At 38.5% G+C, this 23,223-nt stretch overlaps 1 protein-coding gene across 5 annotated transcripts in view; it reads left to right on the top strand.

Moving 5' to 3' along the window:
- LOC124149319 overlaps positions 1 to 23,223 on the top strand; it is a 115,450-nt gene that overhangs the window by 10,573 nt on the left and 81,654 nt on the right. For all 5 annotated transcript variants that reach the window (XM_048392481.1, XM_048392480.1, XM_048392484.1 and 2 more), the window contains exon 2: positions 20,981 to 21,061. In XM_048392481.1, coding sequence (XP_048248438.1) covers positions 20,981 to 21,061 — 81 coding nt within the window. The remainder of the gene's footprint in view (positions 1 to 20,980; positions 21,062 to 23,223) is intronic.

Raw genomic sequence — 23,223 nt, 5'->3', positions numbered from 1 at the left:
GATGAAGTATTAATTCTCATTGAGAATATTTTATGAAGGTTGCATTAAATAATGTGTTATTGGCAGTTTCCAGTTGTTTCATGTTTTGCTCTTCAATAGCAAATGTGATGCATTGTGGAACCTCAAGGTACATGAATTATGGTGATTAGTTTGCTAATTTGAAGGTAGAAAACTGAAAGGCATTACATGTTTGGCTTTCAAGTTGTACTGTTTCTTCTTGACAGATGTTTTTTTAATTGATACATTCAGGTGTAACGAAACCTTCAAAGACATACAGGGACAGTCGGGTAGCCTAGTGGTTAAAGCGTTTGCTCGTCACGCTGAAGACCCGGGTTCGAATCCCGATATGGGTACAATGTGTGAAGCCCATTTCTGGTGTCCCCCGCCGTGATATTGCTGGAATATTGCTAAAAGCGGTGTAAAACCAAACTCACTCACTCATTCACTCAAAGACATACATTGAAAGACCAATGACAAAACCTCAACAATAACTGTACTTCATCTTAGTTACAAATACTTTTCAATAGCAGATAACAAGGGAGGTTCTGAGTTTCAAGATTTGTTATGATCGCGATTAGTTGAATCTATTTGTGCGACATGTCTGTAGTTGGGTTTTGGAGATATCTTTCGGTTTACACTAAATCATAATCTTTCAAGACCGACAATGTAACACTTTTATGGACTCTAATGGTCAGTAAAGAATGTGTGTACCTGTCGGTATTTCATGACCTCCGATTACAATATTTACACACAGAGGAAAGCTGCTTTCACCTTGTTTGTCCGTTGAGGAAAAAACAGATGAGGAAGTTGTTTAGTCCATTGACCATGTAGGTTTTACCAGCTCCTAGCTTCCACAACATGTGTTGCCTAGTTGATATATCTTTAAGTCTTTACTTGAGAATGTCAGATAGATTGAATGTAAGGTGATCGGTGTGATGTGCAGATTTTGTCCCGATTAATCCCGTCAGACATGAGGGTGCAGTATCTCCCCAGGTGTTGAGAAGCTCCTGGGGTCACTGTCTGGAGGGGGAGGGCAGGGGTGAGGGATTCGGGCAGATGGGAATGGTTTTACAAAGTTTACCATCTGCAGATATTTAGATTATAAAGGTGATGCGGATCACCTGAGCTAATCTTCCGACTGTGAGAATCCCAAGTGCAAAGTTTGAATGATGACTTCAAGAACTTGTGAAACATGGTGCCTTATGCATGTTTTGAGCATATGTTGAGTGTTGCTCAGTAAAGGTTATCGGTTTCAGCTGTGAGTACATGTAACTGGCGTCTACTTCATCTTGTCTCCTTGTTTCCTCTCAGGACTTTGGGACTGAAAAAAGAGGAATATTGAGTTTTTTAATAATGTGTTTATAAAAAATAAGTTATATCAACGAACAGCATATATGACATAGGTTTACAATAAAATCATCTTTTCTCTAGCGTGCCTTCAGTATATCCATTAATCTGTCATATTTGTTCTGTTTAGAGTTGTTTAAAAAGACTAAAAGAGGCAAAGTAGACATATCCTAAAACTTAAATTATCCTTTTATATAGTACTCAACTTTCGAAAGGGGGAATCAAAGGTATGTGAGTCTATTTAAAATATAGATCTACACTTGACATGTTTTGAGAATAATTTTTGTGTATCATGCAAAGAATATTTTTTTATCTCTATCAAAAGTTGAGTAGTATACATCGACTATATAGGTCATCTCTCATGTTCAAACAATTGTCAGGTCTATCTAGGACAGGATTATGCACACAAACGCCTACATTGGCCATTTAGGAGCAAGTGAAGGATTAGACCTCACTTACGAGGTCTTAGGACCATCCTTGTAGTGGGTTCCTGCTGTTCTTTTGTATAGAGGAACTGTTAGTTAATACACTCCAGGCAGTGCCACGTGTGTGGAGATCTGTAGAGCTTCATTACTTGTAGGGAATGTTAGTAAATATACAGACCTTGGACCTCCATGCTGACGAAGAGTTTGTATGCCTTTGCACTCTTGACCTTTAGTATTTTACATATTACTCACCTACCTCGGTTCCCTGACCTGGGTTTGAGTGGGGATCTGGTGGGGATTGATGTCAGGTGGGGGATTAGGGGGTGGGTTACTTGTAGAATGCTGATGTTTTTTAGACATGAAATGTCTTGTTGAGCTTACCTGTGATTTACACTATCAAGGAGGGAGTGTTTTAAGGAGCGACATATTTTTGTTTACGTTACTTTCTTCGCCGTGGAAATTTTTTTCCCAAAACACCTTTGAAGATTTTCCTTTGCTGACGAGAGTGGTCAGTGAGGGACAGAAAAGCCCAACTCAAACATAACTATTTGAAAATGTAATGTGAAAAGTGGAAGTTAAAAGATGACACAGAAATGTAAAACCACATGTATTCTGAAGATTTAGTTACTTCCAATAAGTAAGCTCAGTGCTGTCCTTGTGATAACAAAACATGTCATCAACTTGGCATAAGTTAAACATATCGTTTTCAACGAAATAAGCGCCCAGGGCGCTCTCAAAAATAGAAATAGGGGCTCTTATTAGAATATTATTTTGGTGAAAAAAACAGAGTTGAAAGATAAATTTCATGGTTTATGCTGACAGCCTGAAATGTTTATGTACGACAGATATATTTTTCCAGAATTTAATTGCCCATAATTAAGGGTGATATAACACACGAGTGCGTATTATACGTGAATAAATGTCCTGTGTACATTGATCAGTCGGAAGGGGTGCTAATTGGGATTGTTCACTAGCCAATATCTTAGCAAATATCGCTGTGGGCGCTTATTAGAGCGGGGTGCTTATTACGCGATTACAGTATTATGAATGGTTAAATCATGCTGACTAACTGAGCATGGTGGGAGAATTTTGGATGAGCATCTTTCAACCTTTCTGTGAATAAAACATCATAAACAAATAACAACTCTAAATTTTGTCTGGTCGCCTTTCCCCAGCATTTTCAGGTACAGGGGCCCTCCGAATGAACCAGACCAACACCACATTCCTCATTAAACAAGCATTGTCCATGTCCCGTGCCTTGTTAAACTCCACTGTGTGTATACCGTTCATGAGGCCCATGGACAAACACTCCAGCCAAGCTCTACCTGTACGGCACAGACACTTCAGGGTTAATTAACACTGATTGCTTGACACAGGCAGTCAGCTGAGCTGCTTTTACATGGGCCCCAGTGAAGTCTTCTAACTGACCACTCGGCCTCTCACTGAAGGAGGACGGTTGCCATCCTTCTAATCTGGGTTGGACATCAACATGCTGTCCCCCTACTTAATTTGAACTCAATCTGCTTTAAGGAATACTTTTCCCTTGAGGTAGCCTAGTGGTGGACATGTTTGCCTGACACACAGTGGACCTGGGTTTGATTCTCCACTCACTTTCCTGATTTCACCTTAATATTCAAGAAGAGCTAGTTTAATGTAGACTACAAGCCTACATGGCTATTGTATTGCTAAATTTCATTCATTTTTAATATACTCCATATAATTATTATTGATATTGTTCTGCTTTATGCCAATCACACACTTTGGGGGCACACCCTCTTTCAAATGTTCTCCCAGAGGTGTCAGTTGTCTGTTTTTACCTGTCCACCTCACCTGGCTGTTGTGACCACAGGTCAAATTTGACCCCACGCTCACCTGACCACAGGTTTATGACTGGAGTTGTGTAGACATGAAGATTATAAATGTGGACAGAATCGTAAACTGGGCCTATATACACATTATACATACACAAGCCCATGGAATGTGAGAAAGGTATTCGAGGGGCACCTGCATATTAACTGTTCAGGGGCACCTGCTTAATGTATTGGCAGAACCGCTCATCAGTATTCTTTTCCAGACATTGAAAGAGGAAAACAATGAGTTTGCTGGAATGTTGATGTCGCCATGGTAACAATTATATACCTCTGACAGCTTTATTTCTCCCTCGTGAAAAAAATGTGGATTTGTAAGAACAAGTTAATATTTTCTTCAGATGTTAGGGTTCCAAGCTGAAACTATTTTGAATGTTTTTTTGAGCTGGGTGTGTTTTCCCATGCTGGTATTGGTATCTGACCCAAATACTGTTTTATTTAGAGGATATCGATTGTATATGATAGACACAAGATAGATATTCTTGTCTTCATTATTTGTCAGAGTAAATCATGCATTTATTGAGTTTTGACAAATAGTATTGATGTAACAAATATTTCACTGAAAAGCTTTTGTTCATACGGGGATTAACAAGAATGTAAAGATTGAGATGAGTGCCCAAATATTAGACAAGAGATCTGTTTGAATGCTGGTAACAATTTGTTTCAAACAATATTGTGTCACCTCCCTGTGATATTTTGGGCAGTGGTCAGTATTGCTGTTGTCCTGACTAGCCTCTTTCTTCCTTGACCTTCGCAAACACACTCCATTAGGTGTCGCCTTGTTGTGCTATGCTGGCTTGCTTTTTCCCAGCCCCAAACTCACACCAGAATGAAATGACTGTAAGAAGAGAGGGTGTGACTAAACACCAATTGTCACACATCCAGCCATGGAAGTGATCGGGAGAATGGCGTGACCTTGAAGATGACAGACTTGACTGTCTTCCCCCACTGTCAACACCTGGAATGATGGGAGAATGTTGTCATGTCAATGTTCAATCAGCTTGGCCCAGACCACTCGGTCAGAGCTGGCAGTGTTCTACAGAGATAGTTATGAAAGTTAAGGGTAAATGTTCACTGAATTGTCGGGAATAGAACGTGTTTGAAATCTAGGTGATCTACATTACATTGGATTAGTTTGCCACTTTCTAGGACAAATAACACCAATGATATTGCTATAAAATGATTGTTTGGGAAAGACCTGCAAACCTTTTAATGCCAATAGCTTTTTGCAAGTGAGTTGTTGTTTTATGTGGAAATGAGTATCAAGAATCAGGAGTTTTTATTGTACAGAACACCATTGTAGAGCAGGGTACAAATTATCTGCATATGGGAATATATATAATTGTAAACATGAGTGAGTTTGGCTTTACGCCGCTTTTAGCAATATTCCAGGAATATCACGGCGGGGGACACCGGAAATGGGCTTCACACATTGTACCCATGTCGGGAATCGAACCCGGGTCTTCAGTGTGATGAGCGAACGCTTAACCTCTAGGCTACCTGACCGCCCCTACAAACACGAGAAACATGAATATGATTAGGGTTATGTTGTGGTGGCCTGTATGTAGCTTAGGTCTTTTCAAACCAGGTAGCAGACGGCTGATGTTCTGGGGTGCACAGGAGAGACAAGTGGTCAGGCTACTTTGGTGGACATTACATTGAGATAGGGTTCACAGACACTGAAAAGGACCAAGCAAGGGGCTGGAAAAGTGGTTGCTTTTTCTGAATTTTTGTAACAATTAAAAGGATGGGTTTGTTGATATCCACAAAGGTGTGATACTACGGGACTGATTGCTTGTTCTAAAAGTTTGTAACACTACAAAGGACTTGTCAGCTAATGCTGTCATTTAAACCAAGGATATTAGATAAAATAAATTTGATTTTACATATACACCCACTAGGCCCAGGTACGGAAACAAATTAAACACATTTTACAGTATAGCAGTAAGAAATATACAGCAGTGACATGTCAGTGTGCTTCATATACTTGTTGCATGCATGAATTAGTTCAGGTTCTGTGGTCACTGCAGTATATTGCCTAAAAAGATTAACTATCCAGTACTGGTTGAAAGTTTAGACAGTCTGATTTGAGGTATTGATTTTCTTTGCAAAAACTCTTTTTACTAAATTCAGTCATTTTACCCTGCTTGTGGATCAATGAAGCTGTCTCCCCCATTCACTCCATGTCATGTCCACTTGGTGGGTTGATGTGACATGGCGTGATTATTGTCAACTTGAGTCTGATATCGCATTTAGTCTCACGTTGCACAGACATTAATACATAAATAGAACTCTTGACATTTCCCTTTTAGATGTCAGACTGAAAATATAATCAAGACACATAATCGGTAGAACTATGTATGGATTATGTTCTCTCAATCACAAGTGTTTAGTTGTCGGTAATAAATTCCTAGTCGGACTGCAGGAGATGAAGCTCCCAGGCATAGTTCTCTGTGAGCATATTCATGAACGAAAACTCACAACACAGTTAGACGTACCATTCTCTATCTTGTTATGCCTCTACTCCACACGGTGAGGTGGGCTGGTCTAGTGGTTAAAGGTTTTGCTCATTTCGCTGAAGGTTCGATTTCCCACATGGGTACAATGTATGAAGCCCATTTCTGGTGTCCTCCATTGTGCCATTGCAGTGGGAATGTTGCTAAAATCGGCGTAAAACCAGACTCCCTCATTCACTCTACTACACATGGTAATATTTGAAGAGTTTTGCTTATTATGAAATTGTTATATTTTAATTTTAATTTATTTGAAGATTATATTGTAGTTTTTTCAAATAATTGAAAAAAAATGCTTCCAGTTCGGTGACCAAACAATAAAACAGGGAAAAATACATCTGCATTAGACCTGTCTGAAAAACATTCTTCTGTGTATGCCTTTCTTTTGACATGCATAGCACATGCCCAAAACAACCCTTCAGTGCTATTGTCAGCTGGCAAGGGAATCTCCTCACTGTGTTTTAATTGCCCATTAAGTTAACATGTCATCCCTGAAATCTCCTCAGTATATAACTAGCATTAACCTCCCACCTCTGAGTCAGATGGATCTGATGGCATATATTGTGTGATATGCACTAAGTTTTATCACTCTCTCCATATAACTGGGGCTTTCCTATTCGACCCTCACTCGCAAGTTGTCAGCATGATGTATGTCTGGTTCACAATAAAGTTTGACTACTTTGTTGGTTTGTATTGTTTACAAAAAGGACACCATCACTGTCTACACTTGATGTGCAAACAGCTTCATCCCACACATTTATCATTGTGTATGTTTTTTTCCCAACCAATATTGAACCTGACAGGAAATGTTTAATATGTCCAATAAGTACATCTGACTTTCATGGCCGCGTTTGTCAGTACAGAGGTTGCCGCAAACAATGTCTGAACTCTGGACCTCTTTCACCTAATTGGGCGGTCGGGTAGCCTAGTGGTTAAAGCGTTCGCCCGTCACGCCGAAGACCCGGGTTCGAATCCCGACATGGGTACAATGTGTGAAGCCCATTTGTGGTGTCCCCCGCCGTGATATTGCTGGAATATTGCTAAAGCGGCGTAAAACCAAACTCACTCACTCACTCACTTTCACCTAATTAAAACAAAAATTCCTTTTGTCAAAATAAAACCTGGTTTAGTTTTCCTCTAATGAATTTGCCCTTTACACTGGAAGGTGACTGGGACTAAAATCAGTGCTTGGCCTTCCCTTATCATAGTCACCAAGTGTGCTCCCCTTGTATGGGTCATTAAGGGATTATGTTAGGAATGTGTTAAGATCGGCAGTTAGGCCACATGATTTGGTCCGGGATTATCATATGTAATGTCTTACCTATAGGAATGCTGTTGGGATATTTCTGTACTTGATTCCCTACTTAGCCCTTATGTCATGTTGATCAAGACCTTGAAACCAAGACGTATATTTTACTTCTGTTTAATGCGTCTTGACAGATGTGATCTTTGTGTTGGTTTATCTGATGTGTATATGTATGTTAATATAGTCATAAATGATTGTTTCATTTGTGTGAGGACTGTTGACATTCACAAAGAACATGATTAGAAGCAGTTGATCACCTGAAGTGAAACTTGTTACAGACTCTGTAGGAAAGTAGGGGCAGTCAGGTAGCCTAGTGGTTAAAGTGTTCGCTCGTCATGCCAAAGACATGCGTTCAGTTCCCGACATTGTTACAATGTATGAAGCCCATTTCTTCCGTGATATTGCTGGAATATTGCTAAAAGCGGTGTAAAACCATACTCACTCACTGTAGGAAAGTACTTTTCTTGATAATAAACCTGTTGCTTTCATCCCTAATTCAGTCTGATTATTATCCTTGGTCTGTCAGCACCATGCTTGTGGGTGTCACCAAAGTGGTGTCCTGTCTACAAGCTGTGTGCATCACATAGGGTTGGCGTCCCACTTTAGCTGACACACAGCGATTTGACTGATGGATTGTTGAAAGTGGCCTTACACCCTCTTCACTCTCTGAAGGGAAGTTGATAGGAAATAAAGTCTTTTATGTTGACATTTAGTTTGGACATATTTCAATTAGAGAAACAAACTCTTGTGCTGATGACAACAAAGTTTTACATGAGCATCCCTTGTTTCCACACACACACACACACACACACACACACACACACACACACTTTTTTTTATATATTATGTCTGCTGCTAGTAATGTAGATGCTAGTAATGTAGACCCTCCTATGCATTATAATATGTTATATATAAATTCCATGTTTACATCACTATCAGTGATTCAAGAAGCCAGCTTCAGTTTTAACTCTACGGCAGAATGACTTTCATATTAATAAATAATTGATTGACATAGCTATTTATTTTTATTTCAACCAACCTTGTGTGGAAAAGCTGGAATAAATCTGTGAAACATCAAATTAAAAAAAGTGTGGCCTAAATCATTTTGAGATTGTTTAATTTGATTTATTGCCAAACAATCAAACATCACAATCCATGGTTCTCAATCAGTGACAGTTTTATTTCATGACAAGGTGTTAAAGACTGGCTGTTACAAAGTTATAGGTCGGCAGAACCTCTATAAAACATTATTAGAATCTTGAGTCACATTATGGGATTTGTTAATGTAGGATTTGTTTGGTAAGATCAATAAACATTGTGGTCACAGATATGACTTTGTAATCACACAGACATGTTAATGTGTCATTAAATCTCTGACATCACTAAACAAGGTAATAACATATATTCATTACTGCTTCATGAGCATCTGTGGGTGGCCCTGTCATAAGGTGCTACAATACGCTGTGCAAAGTTACATCCCTTGGGCATGCAGGAACCCATGATTGTAGGTTCGAATCCCAGTTTGCTCCAATTATGTTTCCATGTGCCTGTGTGTTTCACCAAAGTAATAAATGTCTGAAAACCTGTTTTACTTCAGGCTTTCCTCCCAAATTAAACTGACACGCCATGATATATAAAGCGAAACTTTAAAAAGTTAAAACCAAACTCACTAACTCATGAGCGTCGTATCAACCCTTCTAACCTACCAACTTCTGAAGTTTCAATAAATGTCACAACTAGTTAACCGATTTTTCAGCAACAGTAGAATAGTGCTACCGTGCTTATTACATGCCTAGTGTATAAGTGGTTATACTTCCCACTTGTTAGTATAAGGCTGTATTCATTAAGCTGAGATGTCTGTACTATGAACACTTGGGGAATCAGTGCATGAACGTTAGTGAACAACTATCAATGGTTTTGTACCCACTGACAGAGCCAGGGGTAACCATGTCTATTGTTAGAGGCCATTGTGGAGTGAGGATTGAGTTGCAGTACACCACTGCCAGCTCTGGAGGTAACTGATGAGGTTGGGGAGGGATGTCTAACATAAAGTCAGTAACCTATTCTTTAAGTCCTTTGAATCCAAATAAGCTACCAATTACCAACCCACATCAACATTACTTTATTATAGCCTTATTCTAACAAGTCAGTTAAAACAACATTACTGTCTGTGTATGTAATTACATAGGACAATTTGTTATTCTTGTTTGTCACTCAGATCTTTGTATCATTGAAAAAAATATAAAACATTTCAGAGAAAAGGGTGCACTTTTTACTTGAAAACTCACTTTTATTGACATGCTGTAATTATTCTTATTAAATTTATGACACAAACATTTTGATTCTTCTGAAAAAGTTAAAACCTCTGTACATGTAACACAAAGTGTCCTACAGATTCAGTAGTAACTGTAAACTGAGGAGAATATTATTTGTGTGTTAATAAGATTGGATTACATGCTTAGAAAGAATGAATTATAATTCGCCATCCCTTTATATACCTACATTTCTATTTTTCACAGATTTCTGTCCTTTTTCATAATATGAACTGCTGAAAGTTTTTTCATTTAAAATAATGGTTATATACGGTATGGGTATGTTCCCCTCATGCCTGGCTGGAGACCCTAGCACTGATTCGAGAAGAACCGGGACCTTGAGGTCTTCTACTGGAACAAATTAGCCTTTAGTTGGTGACCTCTGACCCCGTGTCTTGTCTGATGTGAAGCGATTATTTTTCTTTTTATCAAAAGGAATTAACCTTTTAACCTCCCACATATAGCATGCCTGACAATTTAATCTCTATTTTTGAGCACTCACCCCGTCAGAATCCGTTTTATTAAAGGGACATGTTGAGTCATTGTATGTAGAGGCTTTTTGAAGGACACACTCCTTGCCCACTTGGGCCATTTTGAAGTGTAGTAATCATGGTTAGTGGTGGCCCCTTGTTCATTAGGGGTACAAAATTGTACCCGTCAAGATCTGGGGTAGAATAGGTCTTCAGCAACCCATGCTTGACACAAAAAGCGACTATGCTTGTCATAAGAGGCGGCTAATGGGATCAGGTAGTCAGGCTTGCTGACTTGGTTGATACATGTCATCATATCCCAATTGCAAGGATATCGATGCTCATGATGTCAATCACTAGATTGTCTGGTCCAGACTCGATTATTTACAGACCGCCGTCATATGGCTGTAATATTGCTGAGTATGGCGTTAAACAACAAATGAACAAACAAACAAAACAGAGTTGATGTCCATAAAATAAAAAGATTATGTCATAGTGAAATGCTATTATGATATCTGATGCTGATTATTAACTTGTTTTAAAATATTGTCATTGTTTTGTTATGATTGGCATAGTTGAGCAATATGTAGGTGAGTCAAATCACAAGTTTAATTTCAGAAAAATATATATTGTCTTCACATCCATTTCCATCTTACATAACAAAATAATGAATCAAACAGAAAAATATTTATAAAAAGATCATACTGAAAATGAAAGTGATAAAAACTTCTTCAATACTAATAAGAACTTTCTGCTGAAAGCACAGTGCATTGTGTGGTTCTAACTACCGGTATATCATTGGTCACAGGACCATGTAACAGTAATAATAACAAACAAACAAACTCGGCCTCTGGGAGTTTGTTATTATTATTAGTTACATGGTCCTGTGCATATGCATGCGTTTATGACACACTGTCATATTGTCTTCATCACTGTCAGAGAATAGCAACAAGTAACCAAGTATCTTCTTTCATTGAGTACCAAGGGTTAATTCAAGTTTGACACTATTGTGTTCACTTGAGGAAAAATGAACATTTAAGAAAATTCATTTACTAGACAGTCATAAACACTGACTTGTCTGAATGATATATTGCCCAAACAAAATATGAGTGTCTCCTTATTCTATGCCTGTTGTAGTTATCTCATCTCCCAGTTTTGAGCTGAATGACAGGCCATCATTAGGACAGGCAATGGCCAGACTTGGGGTTAGCGATTAGACAAGGGAGATAACTTTTGACAAGTCTTGGTGATTACCTGGGGGGACTTGATAGCATCATCCGACCTGGTCTGTCTGGAGTGGCCATTGTCCTGGCGTGAACCTGTATACACCTGATAAGCTTGCATAAACAATAGTGCTACTTGATAGCATCATGATACATGACAGAACACTGGACTGGATTAATGGCTACAAGATGTATGTAAAAAGGTGGTCACATTTGCACTGAAAAGACTCATTGATTGAGTTGAAAGTAATCTTGATGATGGTTGATCACAAAGACATGAAACATTATGCATGGCACCTTGTTTATTATCTCCATGACAAGTCAGGGCTAGTTGTTTCCACTTCATCGGGTGAGATAATAAGGATACAATCCATAAATCGTCTTCTCGAATGAGTTAACATGGGAAAAACATTTGAAGTTCATTCTTGGTGTGCCCGCCATGACTAGAATATTGCTACAGAAATCCATTTATAACCATACTCCCTCAGTCAAATTGGGACCAGTTCCATAAAGCGAATCACCAGGTGCTGATCTTAGCGCTTAGACGATAGTAACTCCCATAATAGTAACTCCTATAAGTTAGCATGGACTTACAATAATCCTAGGATTAAGATTGCTTTGTGGAACAGGGCCCTAAAGCACTATCTATTTGGCTCCTACTTAATGCAATTTCTTGCCTTCATTTATTGGTTGCACTTATTTATATTTACAAACTTTTATGAAAGGGTACAAGTTGCATGGGCTTCTAGATATTTTACTATCCTCTGCAAGGTAAATGACAAATAGGCACAGGCAAGGTGACAGTTCTTGGAAGTTTGATTAAAGTCAGTCAATTTTGGTTGTCTTCTAACACTAATATCATGATGTATATCAGTCTGTCAGTATCAGTCAATTACCCTCATTACCCAGACAAAGTGCCTGTTTCACTTGGGCACTAATTACAGCAGGGAGGCCAACTTTGGATATGGGCACCAGACCATGGTGCACATATAGTCCGTCTTTCAATACTCTTTCAATTTCACTACCCAGCACTGCCTCAAGCCTCGCATATACTGTGTGAAGGACTAGTCTCTCTTTCAGAAACCAGAGCATATATTTAATAAAATAATCTCCCCTATTCCATTCTCACCCCTTTCTCAGCTCCAGGAAATGAAGGCTTAGAGCAGCATACAACCTCACTCACTCACTCACTCACTCACTCACTCACTCACTCATTCTATACGTTTATAAGCCTATCCACAGGACCAGCCAAATGATACTCACTCACTCACTCACTCACTCACTCACTCACTCACTCACTCACTCACTCACTCACTCACTCACTCACTCACTCTATAGGTTTATAAGCCTATCCACAGGACCAGCCAAATGTTTTCCAATACGTGCCTTTACTCATTTCATTTCTCTCATTTTGATCATAAGTTATGTTGAAGTTCACTCTCCTACAGTCATTCTATGTTCACTCACAATCAGATGTGAAGATGAAAGATCAATATTTTTGTTCTCGATGTGTCATGTTATTAGATCCATACATATCGTCCTAATCATGTACTGTTAAGGAGTGTTATATCTTGCGTATTTAATCTTTTTTTCATATGAAATGCAATAAATCTGTGTTCAGAAATGGTATTGGAAAAAATGGTATAGTAAACATGTTGGATTGATGGGAATAAGATTTATGACAACTGTCAAATCTATCTGCAGTGTTGGCTGGTGTGCCATTTGTTTGATGATGGAGCGATGAAGATGACAACTGGGAGTAATATTCAGAATATTAAATATTGATTTTATTCTTAAGAATACATTTGTCTGTTGCATTGGGTACTGGCGACAAAGTCATGTTTTTTCAACTGTTGGAAAAGTTCCAACACAGTTTTAACTAGATAAGAATGATGTTTTTGTCCTCAAAAGCTGATAAGGTGATAAGTAGTACTCACTCACTAACTCTGCTGATCACACTGGGAGATAGTTGTCACGTGTTTAGACTTCATGATTTTGACTTCAAAGTCTAATCTCTCTTACACACCCAAGAGTATATAATTAATTGCACAATTATCCCCATTCTATTCTCATCCCTTATCAGCTCTTGCAGCCTGCAGTCATCCCCTATATCAGCTATTGCAGCCTGTGGGGGCACGGGTGGCCCAGTCGTTTAAGGCGCTGCGATTCACGCTGAAGACCCCAGTCCAATTCCACACTTGGGTACAATGTGTGAAGCCCATTTCTGGTGTTCCCCGCTGTGATATTGCTGAAATATTGCTAAAAGCGGCATAAAACCATACTCACCCACTCAAACAGAAACTGTTTTGCCAGTTTTACACAGGTTTACTCGAGTCACCAGTCACTATTAAACTGGACCATCTTGACCTATGCATTTGTATGTTCAGATCTGATACAAATTGCTCAAAAGTCCCCAGCATATTCAAATAAAATGGGCTCCTCAATGTCTGAAAGGAAGCAGAATTTGACTTTTTCTCAATATTTTGTATCAATGTCATAAGATTAGTTAGGCTGAACAGATCTGACCAGCTCATGCAGGTCACTACCCAGATGGTCTCTTGTTTGTTCCTGGCCATAACTGCTGCTTCCGTCAACATCTCAATAGATCTGACATGCTTAAAGGACTGAAGGTTGTGTAACTGACCAGAATAGCTTTTCAGTGGCATTCATTATCGTCTGACTTGCTCCAAGAGTATGATTAGTTGCTAATTTGACAGAAAATGAAGTGGTCAGTTTGGGTTTTTGTGAAGTAATGCACTAGAATCTGAAGGCACAGGGTGGGGTGGGGTGATATTAAGGATTATGTCAGAAATGGAGGCCATAATCAGATTTATCCTGTGATCTTCCTGAAATATTTTTATGGAAATATAAGTATATACTATGTACAATATATGGACTTCATCAAACATGATGCAAGTAGTCCTCTTTTTTTTTGTCATAAAAAAACCATTTTCTGTATGTGCAGGAATGATTCTTTTTTGGTCTTCACGCATTTTGGTACTCGATGACAATCTTGAAAAATGGGGTGTTCTTTAACATCTTTTGAGTAGGATATGTGTGGGGAGAAGGGAGCACTCTCTCTCAATACAATGTGTAACAGGAACACTAGTAAGGTGTGGCGTGTTCGTTAGGTGGAGTATGGTATGTCATGTGAATAGTATCCGACCTTCTCGGAGACATTGAATGTCCAGATATATTTGGTTTCCTTGACCAGATTAGCTGGTAGATGTTAACTGTGTGATACAAAATGCTCATGTAGAACACTTCATAGTGTTCTACCCTGGGTGTTCCTAGAACCGATTAGCCAAGTGGTGTCACCTCACTACTTGAAGGATGAGTTGACTGGTGCAAGAGATGGTGAATCCATTTCAATTAAAGAGATTTGGTCCAGGATTTGTCCACTGCTCACCACAAAGCTTGGACATATAGAACCAAGATGCAAGTAAATACCACACGGAATGTGTAAGTTGACTGTATTACAAACCATTCAACAGCAGGCAGGAAGAGAGAAAACGTGTGTTGACTCGGCAAGAAGTTGTGGGAATTCTGTCAATAGCTTTCACACCTGAGACGGTACTTTGCCCCCTCCCTCTTCCTGGACTCTGTGTCCAGTGGTTCCTTGCATCGTTTGGACATACAACGACAACAATCCACTACGGAAATACATTACATGAATGTATGGGTGTTGTGTCCAGCGATTTCTCACATCTTTTGTACGGAAACATAGTTAACTTTTAGCCTGCTGAATTGTTTTCACACTTCTTACCATTTCCTGCTGGAATAATTTTAGCATAAGGGGCTGTAAAGTGTGTGGGTGATTTCAAAGAGTCGATGCTTCATTAACCATGGGACGAATGAATCGATATTTGGCGCATTTATTCCTGGGAGAGAAATACACATTTTTATATTGTAATATCCTGACATTTTCAAACATACAGAGGTTAAGACCAGAACAAACATAACATTTGTAAATAGAATGGAATTGTATTAGAACTGAAGTTATATGTTTACCAGTTAATCATTCTATTCAAGGAAAACTGGTTTTTTAGGTGTCATTTGTTTTGGGAAATCTCAAAATTATAAAAACAAAGTAAAACATTGCTCTTATTGAATAATGGAATTAAAGAGCTTTTGAATAAAATCACATTTCTTGGCACTTTTTAAGACGAAATGTGACACTATTTAAGGAAATCTTTGGAACTGTGCATGTTTTAAAACACATGAAGAGGTGTCAGAAATTCTGTGCAGCAGCTAGCATCTTTTTTCGCCCATTTTCATTTGGAGACAAATATTTGAACCCTTTAGCAAATATCACTTGTATTTGCTTTTTGGCGGTTTCCCTAAATTGGCTAAACTTTAGGTAACTTTCACTCAAACAACTGAAATGTCACACCACCACATAGACATTGCATAGCCTTGTGACAAGAAATGTTGTTCGGAGTCGGACATCAACTTTCGATATTTTCAACGACATTCATTGCGCAGTTCTGTTTTTGGCCTTTTCTTGAAACATGTACTTTGGAGATATGCTCTTAAAAGCAAATTTTAAGGAAATTTGTTTAAAAACATTGCTTTCCTTCTATTTTGGTTGAAGATGTGACCTTCAACTGTGTAAATATGAAATGAACGTCCTCTTCTGTAATGTTACCATGGTTACATTATGTTGTTCTTGTGTAAGATGAGCTTTGTTACGGTTACGGCCAATTTGATGTTCACTCTTACAGGAAGAATAACTCCCGTAGCGTGTTGATGAGAATATGTTTCACAATCCGATTATGGAATACATACATTGGTCTTTATTTTGACAATGATAAACTATTTGTAGGTAACCGCTTGTGACGTTAAAACCGCTTTTTCAGTTAAAATAGTAATGTCTGACTTCACACCCATTTCAAGTGTACGTTTGGTGTACTTAGTAAAGATTTCATTGCAAGTTCAATTGCTTTGAATTTCTTTGTAGTCATGTACGTCATTGCTCACTGAAGTGTATGATTGTCTGTATGAGTACAATTCTGCAAGCAGCATAAAACTCAACACACTCACACACTCACTCACTCACTCACTCACTCACTCACTCACTCACTCACTCACTCTTATCAAGACCTGCAAGTGGAAGCTGTAGCATTTATGTATGAAAGCATTTCACATCTGAATATATCTGTCGTATAACTCTTCCTCGAAAATTGGTGAGTCAGGGTTACAACATTAAAGGCCTCAGTAAAGCCTTCAGAATATTTTGATGGTAGACGTAGGAAGGACATTTCCAAATTTGATGTGGGCGGTCGGGTAGCCTAGTGGTTAAAGCGTTCGCTCGTCATGCCGAATACCCGAGTTCGATTCCCGACATGGGTACAATATGTGAAGCCCACATCTGGTTTCCCCCGCCTTGATATTGCTGGAATATTGCTAAAAGCAGCGTAAAACCATACTCACTCACTCACTCACTCCAAATTTGGTGTATCATTGACAAAAATGTGTCTAAGAATCGCACAATGGACTCTGCTTATAGTAGAGATTTCTTATGATTACGGAAATGTTTTTTGTCGGTTTTATTCGATGATGTATCTGTATAACAGAAAATAAACTGTAAGCTAATTATAGAACGGACTGATATTCCAGCATGTCACGTTGAAGGAATGATAATGATTTACATGACACGTGAAAGCATAATAGAGCAGAAACCAACAATATGGTTATAGCCATTCTACAGACCCATGCAAAGTTCAACATCTACCTATTAACCTGAATGAATGCATTGTGTCACAGCGGACATGGATATTAAACAAATGTTCCTTCAGTAGAAATTTACTTCTCATGTTTTATGTCAGAGTTGAAAATAATGTGTAATGGCCGCTTTGGCACTTGTTGCGCTATATTGTATTTTAACTACAGTTAGCATGGCTTAATTTGATATATAGTGTTTCGGGTAAACAGCACCGATTTGTCAGACCGACAAATGATTATAATAGATTATTGTGACCGTTGGGCCTATTTCTAGATGGGTATTTATTTACCAAGCATGCATGTCAATATGGTTAAACTATCAAGGCACGAGCTCCTAAAGGTTATAGTTGAGCAAGCATGTGTGCTTCAGTGATTGGTGTATATATCAATGTGACTATTGACACTGACATTTGACTGGGCCGATATCATGTAAACAGGGACAGCCACTCGGTTTATGCCATGCATCATGCACTGACCACCCAGGTGTGGGGATGTTGCCTGTAGGCTGATAGCTACTGTGTACGGCACAGTATCATTATAATGCATGCATGGGGGTTACAATGGTTTTGTTAATTTTCAATTGATTTGGAAATACTGCAATCTCATTAAAATCAGATCTTAGTTCTCGCTACCGCTAAACAAAGATCTGAGGACATCCCATTAGGGGTCACGTCAGAACGACCTTTCATCCGACCAATCAGAGCATCGCTTACCAGATTATGAAAGTGACAGTCGGAATGTATTTCTAATCATGCAACCTCGAAAACTTTAACTCCGAACGATAGTTACGGGTTTAACGACTGAATTCATACAATCTAGACCATCTATTAGCCATTCCAGAATGTTCTTTTGTTCAGGTTTCAAATTTGTAATCGAGAATTTGTCAAAATATGTTTCGAAGCGTAGTCGCCAATTTGAAATTAGTGCCATAAAGCACGAGAAAGCTGCCTTCTGATTGGTCATTCCATTGGTCAGTCAAAGTTCGCGCAAGGTCGGATGTCCTCAGATCTTTGTTTAGCAGTAGCGAGAACTAAGATCTGATTTTAATGAGATTGGAAATACTGCAAAATGTTTCTTTCTATTATGGTTAAAGGATTTATGTCATGTATTGTACTCTTGGCCATGCGGACTTTGATACCGATTAAACTTCTTCTTCTTAAAAAAGATGTGACCTTCAAATGTGTAGGTCTGACTGTTTTGTGTGTAATTCAATATTTTGTCATTTTTGTGTAAGAAACGTGGTTATTTATTTATATACATACATTTATGCATATATTGTTATATACAGTGAAACTCTACATTTTCTCATTATATGTTTTAAGATGATGTAGCATTTTAGTCCCAACAGGGGTGGTGGGGTAGCCTTGTGGTTAAGCGTTTGCTTGTCACGCCAGTTCGATTCCCCACATGGGTACAATGTGTGAAGCCCATTTCTGGTGTCCCCCGCTGTGATATTGCTGGAATATTGCTAAAGACGGTGTAGAAACATACTCACTGTAGGCCCAACAGAATCAATTCTAAGGTTAGACAAGATAATTTCATTGCACATATAAATCCACAAGGGGTTGAGTACAAACAGTTAGAGTTAATGTACCAAATAATGACACTCAGGTTTCACATTTCACATTTTGAACATGCTGTGCAGTGTAAGGTTTTTGGTAAAGGATTTTTATGATTTATACATTATGTATAAACTGACATACATTTGATGGTGCCTTGGATTTTGATTATAAAGAATAACATTACGAATACTGCTCTTTTTTTGAAAAAATAGTGTTTTAGATAATCATATAAAACACTGCTTTTAAACATTGAAACATGTTCATTATTTGATAAAAAACAATAATAAATGCTTCTTTAGATGGCTTTGTGGAAATGTTATTCATATTTTTGTATGGAGTGGAAAACACACACATGTTAAGGAAGAGAATTTATGGATGTCAACTTTTTTATTATGAGGAACACAATGTTTCGCAGTTTATATACTTACTCCTTCATCAGGTGAAGCTCCAAAACATTGTGACCTTCATAATAAAAAAGTTGACATCCAGAAATTCATTTCCTTTTGTGCATCACTTCCAAATGCCTTTCAAAGACTTACACAAATGAAAGTAACACTAAAAAGGTGCCCTTAAATTAGTATGATTGTTTCATCTTGATAAACAAAATGTGTATGTTTTTTATTTGATTTGGTTCAGATACTATCCTAAAAATAGTCACAAGGTCTCAAGAATGTAAATAACAGAACTCCTTCAATGTGTTCAAAACATCTTAAAAATTTCAAATCAAGTAGCAGTAAAAACAAGCCCTAGGCTGAAGGTATGCGGGCAATGTTAAAGTGATTCTGTTACTCTAGGTGGTGCTGAAGCAACGTGACGCCACCGTACACACTGAAGTGCATGTAACAAGTTTAAAGCTTTTCCGTGTTCTACACGTTTGGTTTGATGTATTGTAGAAATCAAGGCTTTGATAACCCTACAGGATGAAGATGTAACAACTTCTACCTCATTTCATCTTGCACGTTTGCGGCACCGTAATTAGCGATCAATTGTCAGAGAATGGTGGGATGTATCGGTATTTTGAAGCATGGGAATATTGATTTACTGTTTTTATTTCATTAGGAACTTGCCTGAGTTTTATTTAACACAGAACACAATGTAGAACTTAATCAAAAATAGTTTTTAATTTTGTGCTGAAAAAGCACTGGAGCAGGGTTATTTCATGCCTAGATGGGTCAATAGATAATATCATCATGGCGGAAATTGCTGCAAGTGCGATCTCTTAGAGACAGGAAGTAGGCACTGCGAGATTTCGGTGGTTGACCACAGGAATCCACCGCCACAGTGCAGTGTGGAATGTTGTGTCAGTCCTCTATGTGTCGGGACACCCACCTGTAACGACCTTGGATCGGCCCACACACTCACCAGGACATAGCAGAGTGGGCTAGTTCACTCACAATTAGGGAAGGGCAGAGACAAATGATGTTTGGTGGTTGTATTGTAAATGAATAAATAAAGAATTAGCATGACAAAATGGGAAAGGCAGAAACAAAATGATTTTTTTAATAATGTAGGAAAATGAATTATGTTTGATGATTGATTGAGTGAGTGAATGAGTGAGTATGATTGCTTGTAGCAATACTCCAACATTTGTTTGTTGTTGAGCACCATACTCAGCAATATTCAAGCTATATGACGGTGGTCTGTAAATGATCAAGTTTGGACCAGAAAATCCAGTGATTGACTTCATGAGCATCGATCCACTCAATTGGGTACAATGACGTGCATCAACCAAGTCAGTCAGCCTGACCTTCGGATCCTGTTAGTCACCTCTTACGACAACTATAGTAGCCTTTTACTACAAGCATAGTTGCCTTTTACGGCATTAGCATGGGTTGTTGAAGAGTGAGTTTCACATGTTGTTAGAAATCCAACCCAGGTCTTTGGCATGATGAGTCAACACTTCTACCACTTGACTACCTGGTAGGCCCCTTACTCATATACACAAATATACAAATAAAGAAGCGGAACAATGTTAATAGCTAGCAGATATGTCTATATGGTAGCCATCACTTGATCAATAAAATTAAATCCAAATTAATTTTTGAATAAAGTGAAAAGTTAATAGTTAAACAGATCTTTTGAATTCTAAATTCCCGTCTTGTCCAGCAATGATGTAGGGAGTGACATTGTACAAGCAGGAAGTTCTAGATTCATGTACATGACATATGTTTTCACTTAAGACTGTGTGGTTTATTTATCATGAGTGTAATGAATATATTATTTGTTTCAGGCGTCACGGAAAGTGTCAAAATGCGGATACTTGTTTGTGTCTCCCGGCTTCGACTTCAACAACCCCCTTGACAGAACTAGGGTAAGTCGCTTCACAAATCTCTACCCACATAAACAAATGTGTGTTACCTACAGGAATAATGGCTTTGTCTCACAGGTGTCAGGTCATGTTTATTACCTGTTTTTGTGGCATGTATCCTCAATAAGGTATCCCAACTGGGATTGGCTGCTGTTGGTCATTTCATGTGAGGAATAGATTTAAAGAACACTGCTAAGATCGACTGTCCTTGTTTTCGTTGTGAATAAAGTGGAAAAAACCAATTGTTAGTTTAATTATCCGACAGTTGCTACTGATTACAATTATGACTTGTGTATCTTATTTGGAAACTTAGATTGTTGGTATGTTATTGACTTTTAGGGTTTTTAGGTTTTGTAAATATTTTAAGATTGGTTTGGGGAAAATGTTGATAATTCTAAAATAGTCTATCAAAGGGATGGAGAGTAACAGAAATGTATATGAATAACAAAACAAATGAAAACCTAACTGAGATAACTGTAAGCATTTGTCGAACGTATGTTGAAAAAGAAATTGGAAGAAATGCTGACCTTGAGGAAATTAAGTTGGAGAATCTATCCCAAATTGTCAATATGATTCAGAGCGTTTTGACATAGATACATAATGTTTTGTAAGATGAGATCACTAACACAACATTCAGGTTATGAGGGCAGAGTGCGTGGGCAATGCTGTCCATCCATGAGAGTAGTTTTCAAACTATCGGAACTTGTTAAAGTTCTGTCATGTCTGTTTTTGATTATGTCGAATTTATTCCACAGCACCAAAAAACATGATGCTATTTTGTACTCAGAGAAACAGGAACCATGTTTTCCTTATTAAAGTTCACTCCATATGTTCCACAAACCAATATTATTTTATACCACACGACCAGCTTAACAACTGTGTGCTGACGGATAAACTCCTCAAGTCGATGATAAACAGTTGGCAATGTTATCTGGCACGATTACCTGTCTGACATGCAGATGTGCCTTGTAGATCTACATGGTAGCAGTTCTTCACAAGGCTGAAGTCTATATGGCTCACTGACTGCTCTATGTAGTGGAGAGATAAACCTTATATTCCTCGGCGCTATGCTTCTTGGATGTTACTGAGTATCACTGGAGAGGTAAAGAGATAAATGGGAACATTATGGGATGTCCTCCTCACACCAACTGTTTAGATACACTTTGTCCCCTTCCGTTCCATGATAACCATCCTATGATAAATGTAAGTCTGTGTTCCGAGTTACTATGTTCATAGACCTTTGAGTTATCTCTTTGCTACGATTAGCGTATGTCAGTGTTAAGAGTTACGGCATTGCCCTTTGGTCACTTCGAACAGAGCTGTATTGGGGCTAGCCCTTTCAGACACTTCAGTGTATTGTAGATATGACGATCATAGCTGTCATATTACTTGTCCCATTGGTAATGCTACTGCTATCATTTTGTAATTCATATTCTTTAACCTGAAGTTAGTAAATAGAGTTGCGGAGAGTAGTTTGATGGCTGACCACTTTTGGCAGTTTGACTCCTTTGAGTTTCTAGGGCTTCGGTCCTACCCCACACTGTAGTACATTGTGTCTCCTTGGGCAAGACACATGCCTCTGTTGAACCAGCAGTGAGGGGTACCTAACAGGATGAGATGGCAATGTGACTGTTAATCAGAGGCAGATTAGGTTTTGTGCTCACCAGGGAGTTGAGAATGAAAATCAAATGCACACTGGTCCTTTGACAGGGGTAATAGTGCAACGCTTTGTACATGCTTTGGGGTGCAGATTTGGTGTGTATAAATATGAACATTATTATTTTTTTGTTCACAGAGTTTAAACATAGCAAAGGTTAAATGATCCAGTTCACAAAACATTCTTATATAAAGCTTCTAAAATTTGTAATTCTTACAAAACTTCTACCTCTATTACATATCTGCCATAAATCCTGTATTTTGGCTTCAATCACACTAACTAAAATTAGTTTCTGGAAATCAGCAATGGTGGCACAGTCATCTAAGGAACCACTTCTTCCCTCCGCTTCTTCCAAAACATACTCTAGATACATGTTCACATTTATCTGTGACTACAAGGGCCATTCTTTTACTAGAGGACTGCCTCCGTGGTCTGGTGGTAGAGTGTCCGCCCGAAGAGTGGAAGGTCCGGGGTTCGATCCCCGGACGTGTCATACCAAAAGATGGTA

This window comes from Haliotis rufescens, unplaced genomic scaffold (genome assembly GCF_023055435.1).
Source record: "Haliotis rufescens isolate VD_foot unplaced genomic scaffold, xgHalRufe1.0.p SCAF_11, whole genome shotgun sequence".
Taxonomy (NCBI): Eukaryota; Metazoa; Mollusca; class Gastropoda; order Lepetellida; family Haliotidae; genus Haliotis; species Haliotis rufescens.
Note: the sequence above shows the minus strand (reverse complement) of the source record. Positions and strands in the feature narration are given on the sequence as shown.